At 40.0% G+C, this 19,273-nt stretch overlaps 1 protein-coding gene across 2 annotated transcripts in view; it reads right to left on the bottom strand.

The window, feature by feature from the left end:
- The window catches only part of EDNRA (endothelin receptor type A), a 91,754-nt gene that overhangs the window by 16,200 nt on the left and 56,281 nt on the right, over positions 1-19,273 (bottom strand). For both annotated transcript variants that reach the window (XM_040331787.1, XM_040331795.1), the window contains exon 4: positions 7,276-7,474. In XM_040331787.1, the coding sequence (XP_040187721.1) occupies positions 7,276-7,474 (199 nt within the window). The remainder of the gene's footprint in view (positions 1-7,275; positions 7,475-19,273) is intronic.

Below are 19,273 nucleotides of genomic sequence, written 5' to 3'. Positions count from 1 at the left end.
TGCATATTTATGCTGGCCACTAGGTGGCGCTTCCATTGATTTCCGCGTAGAATATGCAAATGAGCTAGATACGCCGATTCAGAAACGTACGTGCGCCCGGTGCATTGTTTTACGTCGTTTACGTAAGGCTTTTTCCGGTGTAAAGTTACCCCTGCTATATGAGGCGTAGCCAATGTTAAGTATGGACGTCGGGACAGCGTTGAATTTTGCGTCGTTTACGTCATTTGCGTAAGTCTTATGCGAATAGGGCTGTGCGTAAGTTACGTTCACGCCGAAAGCATTGACTATTTGCGGCGTGATTTCGAGCATGTGCACTGGGATACTTTCACGGACGGCGCATGCGTCGTTCGTTAAAAGCGTCAATTACGTGGGGTCACGATTAATTAGCATACAACACGCCCCCTACCAGCCTATTTTGAATTAGGCGGGCTTACGCCGGCCCATATACGCTACGCCGCCGTAACTTCGGGCGCAAATTCTTTCAGAATACGGGACTCGCCTCTCAAAGTTACGGCGGCGTAGCGTATATGAGATACGATACGCCAGCCTAAAGATAGGCGATTCTTACGGAATCTAGCCCTATGAATCTATCTGAAGTTACGAATTATCCGAAATAACAGATGCCATATCTAAATGAATGGAACTTAATGAATTAATAATAATAAATAACAATAATAATAATAATAAAAACTTTTTGTTATTATTATTATTATTTATTATTAATTTGTTCCGTTTCATTTGTTTAGATGAAGAATTCTTTATTTTGGATAATTCGTAACTTTGGATACATTCGTATTCATTATGTTCACTAACAGTCAAATTTGAAAGGAAATTCCAATACCTGTAATTTAATAGTTGGTTATTATTAGTGAGTTAGTTAGTTATTCTTTTGAATGTTTGGATTTTCTTTCTTATTTTCAGATTTTTTGCGATAATAATGAATTACCCCGAAAAATGAAAATGAACACATTTTTCGGCAGTGCACATGTCTAATAAAAATAAATACATTTTTTCATTTAAAAATGTAAATAGAAAGCAATATACATTTCAGGTTTTAGTTGTATACATTTGCAGACAAAAGCCATTAAGAGTGATTATTTTGGGATACTCCATGCATTAAATTGGTGCTGATAACTGTCTTTTAACATTTTCAGGCTGAAAAGAGTTTTTAAATGTATTTATGGCCTAGATTTAATTTTATTGACAAGTATTTTTGCTTTATGTTGACTGAATACATTCACGGACTACACTTGCAATAACTATTTTAATGAGTTTCAGTTAAAAGTTGAAGTTGATAATACTGGGGACAAACGTTTAGGGTTGTACTGTAGCCCTGTGTTTAACAGTTCCTTCAATTGCCACTTCGATTGATGGAGGTCAAAGATCACTTTGTGGTTAATTAAGTCAGAGAGGCTTATCTTGTTAGCCTATTCAGTATATGTAGTGTTACTGATTTCAGGGCATTGATTGACTTTGAGATAATGTCTGTGGGAGGCTACAAAAGTTCTATTGTTCTGTTTACCCTCAACTTTCCTATCACTGCTCACTTAGGACATGTGTAGATGGCAAGTAACTGATACTGTTATTTCATATATGCTGTTTAGCTGTTCTCAAACCCATATTTATTGATATATACAGACGGTAAGAAAAATATAAATGGAAAGACAGACTAATGTTCTTGCTTATACAGCCCCTATAAATGAAAGAATGAAGTTTATGTGGAGAGCCTGTGACTGATTAAATATGGGTACTGAGAAGGGCAGCCCTCTCATCTTACATCAGGGCTTGATTGAAAAGAATAAAAGTGCTTTTGTTTTTCCTTCAGGTCCAGATGTTAACAATTTTCAAAAGGAAGTGTGCATTTAAAGCAAGCTTCCTTGTGTGGAGCGATAGTCCTAGAAGCCTAGGATGCAGATTTCAAACAGAGATAGTGCCGATTTACAAGAAATTAACTTTACAGCTGTGTTTCAGTAATGGAACTACATAACAATAAAACTTACAATCAGCTAGGACATCATGATTGAATATGCTTTGGTTAAAATAGTACATAGGTCAATGTATATACATTTATAAATCGCTTCAATGATATAAACACATATAAACAGAGTAAAGAAAAGTGTAACAGCTACTTCAAAATATTTTTCTTGGAGTATATCACAAGACAGCCTAACAAGGAACTCAACGAGGAAAACGATGGGTTTCGCCCGTCGAGTTCCTCAGTCGTGTGTACGAGTCTCAAGGAATACCTCAGTTTTGTCAGCAAACAATATTGGAGTGAAAAAGAAGGGAAGAACTTGTGTCCCGTGAAGAGCTCCAAGAAAATGATTTTAAAGCTAAGTTAGAAATTGTATTTTCTGAATCATACATCAAATCCCACAGGAATGGTTACTTCTTAGAACATCAAGACATCCAAAAGCAATCCCAGGAGGGGTGGGAAACAGCAAACAATGGCTAACAGGCCAACCAAAAAGAACTTCTTAAAAAGTTGAGAAAGAGGGCAAACAACCGTTTATTGTCTAGAAGGATTTCCGTCCAAGGCTGCCATCTGTCCTGACCAGGGGCGGATTGACCATTGAGGCTCTCGGGCACTGCCTGAGGGCCCCATACCACTAGGGGGCCCCATCAGGGTTGCCAGGCTCAGTAAAACCAGGGACAGTATGTAAAAATCTGTGTTTTTTTTTACATCTGTCCCTGATATGTCCAAAACGGACATGCTTTTGATGTGAAAATCCCGAGATTTTAGCTGCCCCACCTCTGTACTGCTTCCTGGCTTGGTGGCCATCTGTAAGCCCGGGGGCCCCATAATCTTCTATTGCCCAGGGGCCCTATGAGTTGTCAGTCTGCCCCTGGTCGTGACCTAAACATCCACCTGGTAAAACATGGTAAACGTGGTGTAGAAGACCAGGTTGCAGCCCTACAGACCTGGGTGACCGAGGCCTGATGCTGAAAAGTCCATGAAGCACCAATATTTCTAATGGAGTGAGCTTTCACAAGAGATAGGGGAACCTTCCCTCACAGGTTGTACAGCTGAGTAATGAGTTGTCGAATCCACCTAGCAATTTTGGTCTGTCCCTTTTTGGAGCCATCAAACATAGACACAAACATAGAATCAGACTGGAAAAGACTAATGAATGGCTTTGGGATAGACTTGCGCAGTACTAACTGCATCCAAACAGTGGAGAGAAATCTCCCTAGGATAAGAGTTTGGAAAAAAGAAGGAAACACAATGGGGGTTATTTGCGAAAGGCAAGTCCACTTTGAACTACAAGTGCAAACTACAAGTGCAAAGTTCACTTGAAATTGCACTGAAAGTGCACTTGGATGTGCAGTCGCTGTAGATCCGAGGGGGACATGCAAGGAAAATAAAAAACAGCATTTTAGCTTGCACATGATTGGATAATAAAATCAGCAGAGCTTCCCCTCATTTCAGATTTTCCCCTCAGATTTACAGCGACTGCACTTCCAAGTGCACTTTCAGTGCAATTTCAAGTGCACTTTGCACATGTAGTGCAAAGTGGATTTGCCTTTCATAAATAACCCCCAATATATAGATTTTTCAAACAACCTCCAAACAACCTCATCTCTGAAGCACAAGGAATGGCTCCTTACAGAATAAGGCCCTGTTCACACAGGGTGATTCGATTTGTGCCCCATGCAGGATCGTCTTTTACTGGCATGGGGATGCACAAGTGTTGTGTACATCTTGGTGCCAGTGTCCCATTGTTGTCTATTTGGACATGTGGCTGCACAAACACAGCCGCCGTGTTCTAATATGACATGAGGGTGAGTGTGGATACAGGCCGTGGGTTAGCGGATCAATACCAGGACAATCCTGGGAGACTCAAGCAGAAGATGGATAGCAGAAGCCAGAAGCTTCAAGACAGCATGCCGGAGGTGGTCACTGGATGCTGTGTGTGTTGAGACACCAGGGGATAGCAACAACGTTCCATTGAACAATTGAAGGAAGGCTGTCGGGAAAGGCTTTGTTGGTTATATTGTTATGCTTGGTCATTATAATTGGTGCTTACAGCTTACCGCCCAACTGCAAGAGATTTCAGTTATGTTCCACCATTTTATGAACTGAGTATCATTGCATAGCGCCTGAATTGTCCTTTTTGTAAAATTGGAGAGTGCAAACTCTGGTGAAGCTGTGCATAGTTGCCGGTCAGCTTTGCTTCTAACTTCAATTAATGTATATGTAAAACCTTGCCTTGTAAAACAACCCATTCGGTTTAAAATGAAAGGCACAGCATCTCTGAGTGTGTGTACATATATATATATACATTATAAATACATTAAAAGGGGTGACATACCCTCTGTTCTCAGCGGCACAAGGATCTCAGAGAGCTGGTGGAGGTGAAACAGCATCACACTGGTCTTCCCACTGTGCAGGATTGAGGGGGGGGGGGGGTCAGAACACATCTGATCATTGGAGGCAAACAAGCTGAGTTCTCAGCATAGCTATCAGGCCTAGTGTGGTCAGATTTTTATTAGAAAAGTAGAGGAACACCAGGTGCTTCACATAAGCAATACAAAGGGAACAGGATACTTTTTCTTATAAGTACATGGTACAGCAGACACATATAAGGAATATAAAGTGTTGGGTTTACATATTCTTTAAGCTTTGACAAAAACATGGAAGCTGATTGGTTTCTATGCAGAGCAGCACCATATTTTGCATTCTCCGGTTTTAGTAAATCAACCCCAAAGTGTTTATTCCTGCTCAAGGATGTGTAAGCACACCCATTTAACACACTGCCATCGCTGTTTCTGATTCTGGAAGATATCCAGAGTAAAGATGACACAGATGACACAGAAAAGGAAATCTGGGGGGGATCAATTTTCCGTCTCATTCTGTCAATGTAAATAAACAAACTTCATAATTATGTGTACCACATGATCTAATGATCTAACATAATATATCAGTTTAATTATAGGTGTTACAGTGTAGTAATATTTCAAAGCACACTTGTGAAAGCTGACAACATTGTTTTTATGTCTGCTCTTTCATATTCATTAACTTAACAAAGAAAGAGCATTTAACCTTTCATGCTTCCAATAAAGCACTACAAATTAGCACTTCTGAAATCAAGCACGTGTGACGTGTACTTTGTTAGTTTAGCTTGTTAAGTCCCAACCCTGTTGAGTGCTGCTCTGAAGATGAAAGCGCATTGTTCTAGGGGTATGTTTTTAGATGAAGGCGTGGTATTCGAACATCACTAAATATTTTCAGAGAACTGTCTCACTCTGACAATATACAGTGCATACATCTGCACTGTACTGATGTGTCATTTTTATTTCTACTTATAATATGCATGTCAGCATTATCAAAAGGCTAGCCAAGGTTTTCCCTCTGGGAATATTTCTTTTGTTAAGTTCCCATGTCAACTTCTTCTGTCACTAAATACAAAATACATTTTTTCATGAATGCCTGTTAGCTAGACACAGTACAGTCATTGTCAATGTTCTAAAAACTGCACATTGATCAGTAAAATGGCATATGTACTAGACATCTATAATGCATGAGGGTGAAAGATAAAAATTGTCATGCAGTGGCAAAAAATGAAAAATGAAAAAACAATTTGGAGTTATACCATTCTTATTTGAAAACCTGTACTCAGCTCCCTTACGGCGCAACAGATTTAAATTTTGGCTCAATATACTGTGAAATAATATGGTCCTTTATACATAAAAGTTAGTAGTCATCACAAAGAGAATAGACATCAAATGTCCCTGACATCCAAAATCAATGCCAATCAATACTCCATCTATGTAATTGCCAATTTTATGCTGATCCACTGTTAAATAGCGAGTACAGGATGCCAGGGATGGGTCCTGATTGGCACTGCTGTTAGAGTTGTGGTCCTTTTAAGTTGGGAGGCCACAGGAGAAGCAGCTTTGATTGTTCAGGATAGGTGGGAGAGCTCTAAAAAGGACTAGAAGTAGCCAGCAAGTCAATTAGGTGTTGTGTAGAGCAGGACACAATGTAAGAGGGCTGTGGGTTGTTTGTCTCACTTAAGCTGGGCATAGATGGGTCCGTTTTTCATTCAACCAGTGGAATGAAAAAATACTTGATTCCCCTATCCACACATTCGAGTTGTCATTACATTCTGACAGCGAGGAGACTTTCTTGCTGTCAAAATACACGGATTGAGGGGGAATTTTCCATTAGGGTGGTTCAAACACAGTGCCCATACTTGGATTAAAATATGGCCGGCCCCTGTTGAGCCATCCAAATTTCGATCTATCTATGGGCAGCTTGAGGTGCTGCTGGACTTCTGTGACCTTTTCTGGACACCTGGATCAGGCAGGAACTTTAAACCCTGTCACGGGACAAGTGTATGCTTCAATTTGTACCAAAGTTATGGACTATTTTGTTGGTTTAAGCTGAAGATAAGCTATTTTGGTTGTACTTTTTGAATAAATAAATGCTGTTTATTATAACAAGAGATGATTGGTTAGCAATCTGGAATCCCAAATACCATACTGTCAAAACTTTGAGTCTGACAGTCTCAGTGACCTGTGAAATCTTCTATTCCATGGGAGCTGCATGGCAAACCCAAGGCCCAAAATGTATAAAAGTGGGCCAAAACACACTAAGGCCGCTAATAGATGAAAACAACTGACTCAATTGCCCCATCCACACACTCTATGTGGATGGGGGAATCCTCCCCACTGACCTATTGTATTCTGCCAGACGCAAGACTACATTGATCATCTTGCAGGCTATAGCCTGCATCACTGATAGAGCGGGGAAATTTTGTCAAGGTGGTTGTACAGAATGCAATTGATAGACTGTGCAATCAACCATGCAATGCTTCAGTAGCCAGTAGAGGAGCTTGTATTAAACTATTAAAGGATGTGGGTGGCAGAGGGGTGGGGTTAATTGCCAAAAAATCCACAGGAAAATAAAAACTGATTTATGTATTTTAAATTCATATTTTATGGGACTTATTGTTATTGTAGATGTTTAGGATAGGATATGACCAGTTTACATTCAGGCTAATATACCACAAGAGCAGGAAAGGGCAAGGAAGAAAAATAGACAGAAGGGGAAAACGATATAATAATGTGATGTCATACAAATTTAATATTGTCTTATTCGGTAAGATTTCTTAGTACTTGAGTGCTAATTCTTATGTTTCTTACTTCAGCAAAATTAGTTCTTAATGCATCTCCATTTGAGAATGAAGTACTCCTTGAGTATGGCCATGTGTCACAGGCATAATATTGCATGTGTAGAGGATTGCACATAAAACAAGAACATATACATACCTCCATAAAAGGAGATCTAGCATCAAACATGCAAGTTCGTAATGTTTCACCCCGATAGTCAAAGGACACCATGACAAATCCAATTGCCTCAGGTATTGCCAGCACAAACGAAAGACCCCAGATGGACATTATTTCAACTGCGGTGATAAGTGGGATTCCATTGCCTTGAACTCGGTTCCAGGATGCGACTGCTCTGTACCTGGAATACAGAGAAGATTTTATGTGATTGTGTTTCATCAACCAAAGCTCAATAGAATCTAACCATTGTATTAAACCTTTGCACATTAGTGAAAACACTAATGGTAATTATTTTAAAAGATAATTGTTTGTTCCTTTCACCACAAAATTCACTATGTTGGTTAGTGAGGCTGTCCATTATATTATGCATACTTACCGTCTGGTACAGTCCTGCTTTTTATCCAGTTGTGCAATTACAGCTGTGTCCAAGGATCACTGTGTGGGGGCTTGCTGAATCAATTTACCACACCATCTCTGCCTGTTATGTTGGGCCAACAGCTCATTCATATGCAAATCCAGGTTCAGATCATTCAATTCAAAATCCTCTATTGGCTCATTCATATGCAAATTCCCCAGCAGCTCATTCGTTAATTATAAAATCAATCCCCAACTGCAAGACAACTCAGCATACCTAATTCTGTGCTTGCATGCAGTGGGGAGGGTGGGGATGGTGTGTTTGTGTGCAGCCCCTCCTCAGAGGAAGAAGCTGAATCCTGCTCTGGTTTTAAATTATTTTAAGCACAACCACAATGGCGCAGTGCATGTACCACCTTTTGTTTTTTGTTTTTAGGAAATGATTTTTATTTGAGTTTTCATAGCAAGACAAAAAGAAAACACATAAAACATTGAAGGAGAGCCCGACAATCAGGCGACACATTACACACTTTAACAAACAAGACCACAGCACTAGGCCAACAGTATAGCTCCAAAGCGAATACACAGCTATGATAGAAAATATTCCACTGCACATTTAACTCAGAAATAAATTCTTAAAATGTGACTTCCACTGGCTCCAATTACTAATAACATTGTATGAGTCTATAAAAAATAAGTAATAGACCCTTGATACAGTACACAAATACCCAAGCTGCATCAATGGAAGCTCTGTAGTATATATAAAATATTGCAACTACCAGGAGCCTAATTCCATGTTGATTTCAGGCACTGTAGATGCACTGTTCGTTCACCCATCCCACACATTGTTAAATTTATTGGGTATGCCCCCACTAGTATAAATGGCTTTATACAAAGGAAGGGCTTTATTATTAAGTGCCTTCGAGGATGGAGCAGCAGGAGGTGTAGACTTTTTTCAAGAGCGAACTATCTAGCATAATAAAATAGTAATGTCAAAAGGGTACGTGCTACTTTCAGGGAATCAACTAGTCGCAAGAGACACACTTCAGTGGTTGGCCAAACACAGAGTGTAGTAACTTCCTCTATACATTCAGTAACTTCCTATCAGATTTTCTACACAGTCCCAAAAAATATGTAGCTTAAATTTAGATTTCAGAGCATCAAATTGCAGGAGTGTGCCATTCCTTACAATATCCCCCACCTTTTAATATCAAATTTGGTCCATATAATAGGGACAGGGTACGTATAGAAGTGTGACACGATTTTTCCACAATGGTGTGTGGGGAGAAATTACCTGACAATCTCTGGATTCTACTTTGGAGAGATAGAGAGAGAGAGAGAGAGAGAGAGAGAGGAGGAAAACCCTGGTGCCGATCACCCACGCAGGTGTTCGGTAGTGAAATGACAACCTCAGCCTGGGCTCCTGCCAGGCCATGCCCCCAATGCATTTCGCTCCACCCTTCATAGCTTAATAATAGGTTTATGCTTTACCAGCCACCACCCATGCTCTTACAGTTGCACGCATAGAAGTAGTACTGGGATATGGGGCCCTGCTTCATCGGAACATAGTACCACCTCTTTTTGCTCCTCTGGATGCCTTGGGTGCTTCTAAATTTGATATATTGAGACCACAGAATTCCTTCCAGGGAATTACCTATAGCCCTATATGCTATGCTATACACTATACTCCTGACTCCTGCACTATATACACTATGCTGTACATGTTAAGCAGGCTGACAGAGTGCTAACTAGTTTTATTACACAGGATTTTTGCATCTTACAAAAACCTTCAATGCATTAGCAGTCACAAAAAGTGTCACAGTGCTCAGTAGAAAGGTTAGGATCAAATTATGTTTTTTAAATATTTAATGCCAAATGTGTTTGCAGTGTGATTTGTTTCTCAGTGTTTTGTCTGCAAAAGCTGCTGGGTTGCTGCATTTATAATAAACTGTACAGACTAAATGTAGGGGCTTACTAAACAAACACATAATTAACTTTAAAAATGAGCAATATCTTTTTGGCTGTGTTTCGGTCCTTATTATGATAAATCTTCTGGTGTATACAGTATTTTTAAACTAAATTGTAAAAAAGTTAATTGTATGCCTCTTGTAAAAACACGCCCATTTTAAAATGAATTCCCTGTCCCTAATTAAAGGGGAACTAAAGTTCCGCTGTTACATACTGTGAGCAAGCAAACTTTTTATTGCAGAAGACACATGCAATGTCTCTTCTAAAATAAATGACACCTACCTGCCTGCTCACAGTGATCCCTGGACTGTAAACTGAGCTGCGCATGCAGACAGCATCTGAAGAACAATTCACATCTATGCTACAAAGTGATTTACCAAAGCTTGTCCTAATTTACAGCAAAATAGACAGAACCAAATACAGGTCATAAAGAAGCGATGCCATTGGAAATCACAATGGCGTTGTTGTGTACAGCTAATTAGTTGCTATGTTGCTCCCAAAAGTCTGAGCTGAAATGAACGTACTGCTGGCCGAGCTCCACTTACTATATTCTATATATGTACAGTACAGTGTAAATATGTATAGTAATGGAAGAACAGCGCAAACGATAAGCAATAGGGCTGTCACAGTTGAAGTAACACCTATGTGTTAAACTTTATGGTAACTGAAAGACAATGGCCCAGATTCAGGTAGAATCGCGCAATATTTGCGTGGGCAAAGAGCAAAAATTTTTCTCTGCGCCCACGCAAATATTGCGCTTTGCCCGCGATTCACGGAGCAATTGCTCCGTAAATTGCGCGGGCGATATGTTAATCAGCCGTGCGTAAGGCTGCCCAATGTAAATGATCCCGCCGGGGGCGGGAATCATTTAAATTAGGCGCGCTCCCGCGCCGAGCGAAGAGCGCATGCTCCGTCGGGAAACTTTCCCGACGTGCATTGCGGCAAATGACGTCGCAAGACGTCATTTGCTTCTAAGTGAACGTGAATGGCGTCCAGCGCCATTCACGGTTCACTTACGTAAACGGCGTAAAATTTGAACGTCGCGAGCGGGAAGCGCAGCTATACTTTAGCATTGGTTGCGCCTGCTATTAGCAGGAGCAGCCTTATGCTAAAGTGGCCGTACGGAAACTCCGTACCTTGCGTGCGCAGGGCCCGCGCAACTTTTGTGAATCGGTGGTAGTATGCAATTTGCATACTATATGCCGATCACAAAGGCCGCGCCCCCTAGCGGCCAACGCAAGAATGCAGCCTGGGATGTGAAGGCATAAGGAGGCTTATGTCTGTCACATCCTAGGCTGCAGTCGGTGTAACGAGGTTCCTGAATCAGGAGCACTCGTTACACCGGAGCAAGTAAGCCCTTGCGCCGCGCAACCTATGGTTGCGCGGGCGCAAGTGCTTCTTGAATCTGGGCCAATATTTTTATGAATACACATGTCTGACAACATCATCACATCACTCAGACAATCTTGTTTCTGATGTTCAGGATGTGATCTGCGTAGGTGATTTTAAACAAAACGTGATGAGAACACCTGTATTGTGAAAACCTGTTGCTGTTATTATTGGTAACTCACGTTATCAAACTACATTATTATTGTGTTTTCCTCTAAAAAAATTAAAAATAAATGGGCACTCATTTTCGTAACTTCAGAAAAATCGAATAGGTGTGGGCTAAAAAAATATGACAAATGTGCAAATTTCCTTCTATATCTGTAGTTACCATGAATTTACATGTAAAAATGTAGCCAAAAAATGGTGCACTGAAGCAAAGGTTCACACCTGTGTGGATCGGGGACTATTGCAAAACTGCACAATTCCTGACCTGCAGGCAAAACACACTCACTGCTCTTTAGCAGATGCACAGGGTTGCCATCAATTTTTAAAGAGTTTGCCATTATTGGGGTTTTCATCAATTCTTAATGAGTTTGCCATTATTGGGGTTGCCATCATTTCTTAATGGGTTTGCCATCAATGGGGTTGCCATCAATTCTTAATGGCACCCATATGCATTGGAAAATGCAGAACTGTGCAACTCGGTGTGGCGTGATTTTAAAAAGAGAGGCAGGGACTTTCTTCATCGCGTTTCTCATGGGTACCGCAGCCCATTCAAATGAATGGGCTGCTGCACCCACAAAGTGTGCGCGCATCGCACAAATGAGAACCTAGACTATATGAAGGTGGCATAGAAAAGCTTGATTATGATAAAAAAAATCCATTAAAACCTTTATGACCTGATACATTGTGTTAACACAGGTGCATTAAAGTCTGGTATGCTGTGTGGAGTTGGGGCAGCGCATTGCGTAACTACAGTGAATTGTGGAGGTGCGCATTGGGGCACTATTCAAAATCAATGGCACCGAAAAACGCCATAAGGCTGTAAATAACAGAAGTTCATTGTTAGGGTTTACAAAACCTTTAAGTGTTTCACTATGTACAGTAAAATGATTGATGTACATAAAATATATTGTATGTGGAAGATCTGACAATGGATAGGTCCAAGCTTAGAGAACTAACCGTTGTATGCCTACATTCTACTTTTATGTAAATCCAACCTGATTCAAAGTTGAAACCCAACACTTATGTATGCTTTCTATATATCTGTTTTTACTTCAAACCTGCAGACTCATGTAATACAGCAAAGCTAAATAGGAAATTCGTGGCTATTGCTCATGAGGACCACAACATTTTTTATTTTTGTCTGTATAGAAGAAGAACATTATCATATTTGAGAGATCATATAGTAGAATGGTGTATTTACTTTTAATTTCCTTTGGGAGTCAGAGATTTTAGTTGTGTACCTGCTGCTTCGAATTACTGAACTTTCTACCAATGGCTTTGATGGTAATTTACTTCTCTGGTTGTTCTGAGAAGTGAGGTCATTGGTAGTTGTGTAGGATGTTCTGTCTGGTGCTGGTCCACATCTGCCTGGATGGATAATACGAGCAATAATACACATTCTCTGAGCAGATGTTGTCTGTGTTGCAATGTAAGCAGCGAAAGATCACAGAAGTGTTGTTTGATTCATGTCTCCCGCTGCCTGGGTTTAATTACTGAAAAACTGTGGTTACCGGATTCAGTAATAATCCTCACTACAGAAATTTTTAACAAATGCGTCAGTTGATAAAAGGTACTGTACTTGCATAAAAGACAAGGAAAAGTAGGGCAAGGACATCACGGGGCAGGAAAGTTACCGCCAATGCCTTTAGAGTGTGCTATGTCTTTTCAGTATGAATGTTTACTACAGTCTATGTAAGCAAACATTTGAGGCTGTATCATTTTGTATAGCAATACTCGTGTTGTATAAGCTTACGTGCATGTTAGGCTTCCTGTTTTTAACTAAACAATTTTAAAGGCTGCAGGTACCAAAGGATCGGTTTTAAAATATATTCATGTACTATGATTTTGATCATTTAGGTGCTGGAGCCTTTCACCCTTTTTTTATTTAAATATCCATGTGATTGTAATAACTTTAAATAAGAAATAGGTATTTCTTTTCAGTAGTAAAAATGATATAAATATTCATTTTCATATGTTTTCATATGAATATTTAGAAGAAAAGTAGCAAAAATTAAAAAATAAAAGCTTTTGAAAATGAGCTCCCTACATAACAGGAACACACTTTTCTACACTTGCAGTTGGTTTCCTAAGTTTGCACTTCTCTAAGGCCTCATACACACGGCCGAGTTTCTCGGCAAAAGCCAGCAAGAAGCTTGCTGTTTTTTTTTTTTGCAGAGGAAACCGGTCGTGTGTACACTTTTCAACGAGGAAACCGCCGAGGATCTCGTTGGGCCAAAAAGAAAGCATGTCTTCTTTTTCCTCGACGGCAATGGGAAAATTTGGCTCGCCAAGATCCTCTAGGGCTTCACAAGGAACTCTACGAGCAAAACGATGTGTTTCGCCCGTCGAGTTCCTCGGACGTGTGTACGAGGCTTCAGGCCTCGTACACACGGCCGAGTTTCTCGGCAAAAACCAGCAAGAAGCTTGCTGGGTTTTTTTTTGCCGAGGAAACCGGTCATGTGTACACTTTTTAATGAGGAAACTGCCAAGGATCTCGTTGGGCCAAAAAGAAAGCATGTCTTCTTTTTCCTCGACGGCAATGGGAAAATTTGGCTCGCCGAGATCCTCTGGGGCTTCACAAGGAACTCGACGAGCAAAACGATGTGTTTCGCCCGTCGAGTTCCTTGGACGTGTGTACGAGGCTTCACTCGTGAAATGTCTTCAATAAATCCAATAGCATGCAACCAACTAATGCTACTGCATATGACATTGGGGTGCAATTACCAAACAAATGGTAACGTAACACATATATAGTGCGCCATAACGCCTGTTACTGGCGTCATCAGTTGCCAATTGGATAACTGGTGAAGCATCTTCATTAAATCCAATAGAATGTAACTAACTAATGCTAGCTATAACATAGAAAACTGCATATAGTGTTTGGGTGCAATTTACAATACAGTTCCCAATTGGATAACTGGTGAAACATCTTCAATAAGTCCAATAGAATGTAACTAACTAAAGCTAGCTATACCATGGAAAACTGCATATAGTGTTTGGGTGCAATTAACAATACATGACAATGCAACACAATCATAGTGGGTTATATCAGCTGGTATGATGCATGTTATATTGTACATTGTGGTGTGAATAAACCCTAATTTCAGAGACTGGTGGTTTGTGATACTGCTGTTGCCTAGGCATTTAATAAAGTGGCTTTAGCTCAGGGGGTGGATCACCCAGTCTAAACTCTGGTCCTCCCCTTCAGCAAGGATGGGGATCTAATGGTGGGGAGTAATGTATGATAATAATATTTTACAAAATGAGAACACAAAAAAGGATCCTTAGTTTATTCATTGGTTCATTTCCTATTAAAAAAATGCTAACTTAGCTTATGTAACTGTAAACCCAACAACCCTAACCTATCCCTAAATGCTTAAAAAAAAAAAACAACAACACTTGTTAATCTTGAGTTATATAAAAATGTGTTGACAGACTGTTATTTGTGTTTTTACCTAATTCAATTGTTTTTCTATTTACACGAGCATGTATTTGTGGAATGTCATTATCCATCCATATATGCTTATGTATTTCTAAAGGTGCTATTGGCATTAATTTTCACCACATGTCAGTAACAACCCATGCAATCCATGCATACAAAGAAACCAATCCGCAATAAAGTTATGTGTAATAAAATGTAATGACACAGAGAAAAAGTATTGAACACATAAAGAAAGGGAGGTGCAAAAAGGCATGGAAAGCCAAGACACCAGCTGATATATATCATTAATTACAAAGCAATCCTGCCCCTTGTCAGTGCAAATTATTATCATCCGGTTAAGTCTCAACTCATGGTCTATAAAAAGGTGTCTCATTACCAAGGTGTCACACAAGAAACATCCCATGATGGATAAAAGCAAAAAGCTATCTCAAGACCTTTGCAATCTTATTGTTGCACAACATACTGATGACATTGGTTACAGAAGGATTTCTAAACTTATGAATCTTCCAGTGAGCACTGTTATGGCCATAATCCGGAAGTGGAACGATCATTTCACCATAAATAGGCCATGACCATGTGCTCCTTGCAAGATTTCTGACAGAGGAGTGAAAAGAATTATCAGAAGAGTTGTCCAATAGCCAAGGATCACTTGTAGAGTGCTTCAGAAAGACCTGGAATAAGCAGGTACAATTATTTTAAAGAAAACAATAAGTAATGCACTCAATCGCCATGGCCTGTATGCACGCTCCCCATGCAAGACTCTGTTGCTGAAGAAAAAGCATGTTTAAGCTTGTTTAAAGTTTGCACAACATTTAGACAAGCCTGTGAATTATGAGGAGAATATAGTCTATTCAGATGAGACCAAAATGTAACTCTTTGGATGCCATAATATACACCATGTTTAGAGGACAAATGGCACTGCAGCTCACTCCAAAACACCATACCAACAGTGAAGTTTGGAGGTGGGAACATCATGGTGTTGGGCTGTTTTTCAGCATACGATACTGGCAAACTTCATATTGTTGAAGGAAGGAAGGATGAATTGAAAAATGTACCATGACATTCTTGATAAGAATCTGCTGTTATCTACCAGGATGATGAAGATGAAATCTATGGAAAGAACTAAAGATCAGAGTTCATAGAAGAAGCCCGCTGAACCTTCAAGATTTGAAGACTGTTTGTGTGGAAAAATGGACCAAAATCACTCCTGAGCAATGAATGCGACAAGTTTCTCCATACAGGAGGCATCTTGAAGCTGTCATTACCAACAAAGGATTTTGTACGAAGTGCAGGACGTCATATCCTCTTCTTCGGCGACCCTCCCGCTGTCTTCTGGGACCGGTGTGTGTCCCAGAAGACATCTGGCAATTCACATAGCACTGCGCGACTCACGCATTGCGCAATAGGAAACGAGCAGTGAAGCAGCAAGGCTCCACTGTCGGTTTCCCTTAATCAGAATGGCGGCGCCTGCACCTGATCCGATGGACGGATAGGCCTAGGGGGGCCGTCATCGCGGGCTCCCTGGACAGGTAAGTGTCCTTATTAAAAGTCATCAGCTACAATGTGGGACACCGCTTGAATTTCTGGACTTATTTGTTTTGGTTTCTTTGTATGTTTGGGTTGCATGGGTTGTAAGAGCCCATTCACACAGCGGCAACACAACTTCTAGCACAACTTTGGGAGGCAACTTGGACATGACTTGAGTATGAATCATAAGGCAACTTCAAGTTGCCTCCAGGACAGTACAAGGCAACTTCAAGTCGCCTCCAGGACAGGAAGCTTTCCAGTGGCCAATCAAACAACAATCAGCTCTGTGGGAGGGAGGGGGAGGGAGGGGTTTGCCTGAGAAATGTATGTTATCTTCCTGTATTGTTGCTTCAGTTAAGACAGTGATCCGACTTCTGAGGCGACTTCCATTGAAATCAATGGGTACAAGATGCCTACAAGTCACCTACAAGTCGGATTGAAGTAGTACAGGAACCTTTTCTGAAGTCGGAGCGACTTCAGTAGTGTACATTAAGACGGCTCCCGTTCACTTTCATTCATTTTCTCTACCACGCGACTTGGGGCAACTTGGGGCGAGTTGAAGTCAGATACCAGGTCGCCCCAGTGTGAACCGGCTCTTACTAACATGCGGTGAACATTTCATGTCAATAGCTCCTTTAGAACAATATTTACCTAGAAAAATGGTGATGTGTTCAATACTTATTTTACCCGCTGCGTATATATTATATATTTATATTATATATAAATATTGATCTGAACAATATTAATGTTGTGACTTGGAACCTTAAACGTCTGACTCCATTTAATAGTCGATTTCAGGAGGAAAATCAGTGTCACAATGACATGCTATATCCTCTTGCAATTCAAATGGTTTTAAAAGTGCTCAATAGGGATCAATATATGTGTATTATGAATATATTGCATATACAGTATACTACTGCTTATACTGAAATAATTTATGATAATAACTGCCTACATAAATATTTTCTTTTTCAAAGTTGGAGCAAAGACTCTCTACTGTCTGGGAATCGGAGTCTAAATTCAGCAAGAGAACTGTGGGAGGAAGTGGGTGCAGGGGTTGTTGGGAAGAGTCAGAAGGTTCTTTATAGGTTAGGAACCATGAAACCTTCTCTCCTTCCTCTTGCTGGTGGTCTGTACAGTTGGAAAGTAGCTCTGCGTATAAAGCAGACTGCTTTCAGTCGCACGTTCTAGCTTTAATTTACTGTGCCTGGGGCAGTTTGAGATCTAAATACATCCCCGACCTGCACCTTAAGATGCCCATAATCCTATTTAACTGCTGGTCTCTTATTGACCATAATATACCTGAAGGACTGAAATGCTGAAGAGAGTTTCCCCAGGGTAAAAACGACAGCTTTCTAACTTCTTACAATGAAAGCATTGACAATGCTGAAATACCTCTTTTTCACATGGAACTGCTCCAAGATTTTAGTCTTGTTCCCAGAGAAAGAAAAATATGCATAGTATTTTCACTTCAGTTTAAAAATACTGATATATTATTTTCACTTGAATAAAATATGTCCATAGTTTTTCTTTTAGCTATGGATATATTATATTTGAAGACTGATCATCATAAATGTAATCTACGGTAATTACAATTTAAATAATGCTGGAATAGATTGGCACCAATTTATTCAGCTCTGTGCCATTATGCACTTCTCCCTGCCAAATCCCTGTACTCCCTGTACTCAAGTTTATTCGCTCTCGACAGTCATGTTGGAAGTTGTCGTGTGAGTGTTAACAGATGGTCGGAAATGTTCTGGTTAAAACTTGTTCTTCTGAACCCCTGTAAAAATTCAACATGAATCCTCTCTCAAAGAAGAAATAGAGACACATGATGGTTAAGTAAAGCATCATGTTGTTATCTTGATGCATCTGGAATAAATAGACATCTGACATGAATTTGTGGGGGAAATCACCCAGTGTGCTGTGCATGCCAATAAACGGTAAGAGATCCTTGCTAATATTCTGCCAATTCCGTGCAAGGTGGGGAGAGCTCTGCTTTGAAGTCATCAGCCAACAAAGGATGTCACATATAACTAACTACAGGAGGAAACGTAGTCAGTGTTTATAGAGCCGATAGGCCAGTGATGGGCCAAACTGAATATTGCAACTCTCTGGAAAAATTCCTTGCTGATCTACAAACTTTTGCTAAACTTATGGCCTGCCAATGCAGAGCATTGTAGTCCAACAAAAATTATTTAAACTGTAAAAGAAAATATCTTTGTGACTTGCTAAGTTCGTGTTTACAAAATCGCTGTGAACAAACAAAACAAAAGATTTTTTGTTTCCTTGTACAACCCTTTTGCTGGCCCCTTCTTCTGAAAATACAGATTGATTGACTAATATAGTGTCCCTTGTGAGCTGCTATGATCAAATTCCACAATCTGTAATGTTAAGATGCTAGCACCAACCACACTCTTATATAAATGTGTTAATCAGAGGGAAGTCATGTGACCCAGTGACGAAACATGTAGGAGTGGGGCTTACTGGGTGACGCCATCACGTTCAGGTAATCATGAAATACTGGTTTCAGAGCTTTGTGACTGCTGTTACATGCACATTAGAGTTCTTTTAGGCCTGGTTCACACCTATGTAGGTTGCAGATTGCATATTCCAGGTGCATTTTGCATTTTTCAATACAAGTTTTTGATCAATTAACCACTTGCCTACTGTGCACATACACCCCCTTCCTGCCCAGACTAAATTTTAGCTTCCGGCACTGCGTCAATTTAACTGACAATTGCGCGGTCGTGCGACATGGCTCCCAAACAAAATTGACGTCCTTTTTGTTCCCACAAATAGAGCTTTCTTTTGGTGGTATTTGATCGCCTGTGCGGTTTTTAGTTTTTGGGCTATAAACAAAAAAAGAGCGACAATTTTAAAAAAAAACACAATAGTTTTTACTTTTTGCTATAATAAATATCCCATTTTTTTTTTTTTTTTTATCTCCGTTTAGGCCGATACGTATTCTTCTACATATTTTTGTTAAAAAAAAAAAAAATTGCATTAACCGTATAGTGACTGGTTTGTTATATTGCCTACAAAATAGGGGGACATATTTATGATTTTTTTAAAATTTATTTTGTACTAGGAATGGCGACGATCTGCGTTTTTTTTTCGGGACTGCGACATTAT

The sequence above is a fragment of the Rana temporaria genome, chromosome 1, assembly GCF_905171775.1.
Source record: "Rana temporaria chromosome 1, aRanTem1.1, whole genome shotgun sequence".
NCBI lineage: Eukaryota > Metazoa > Chordata > Amphibia > Anura > Ranidae > Rana > Rana temporaria.
This window is presented reverse-complemented; position numbering and strand designations above follow the sequence as displayed.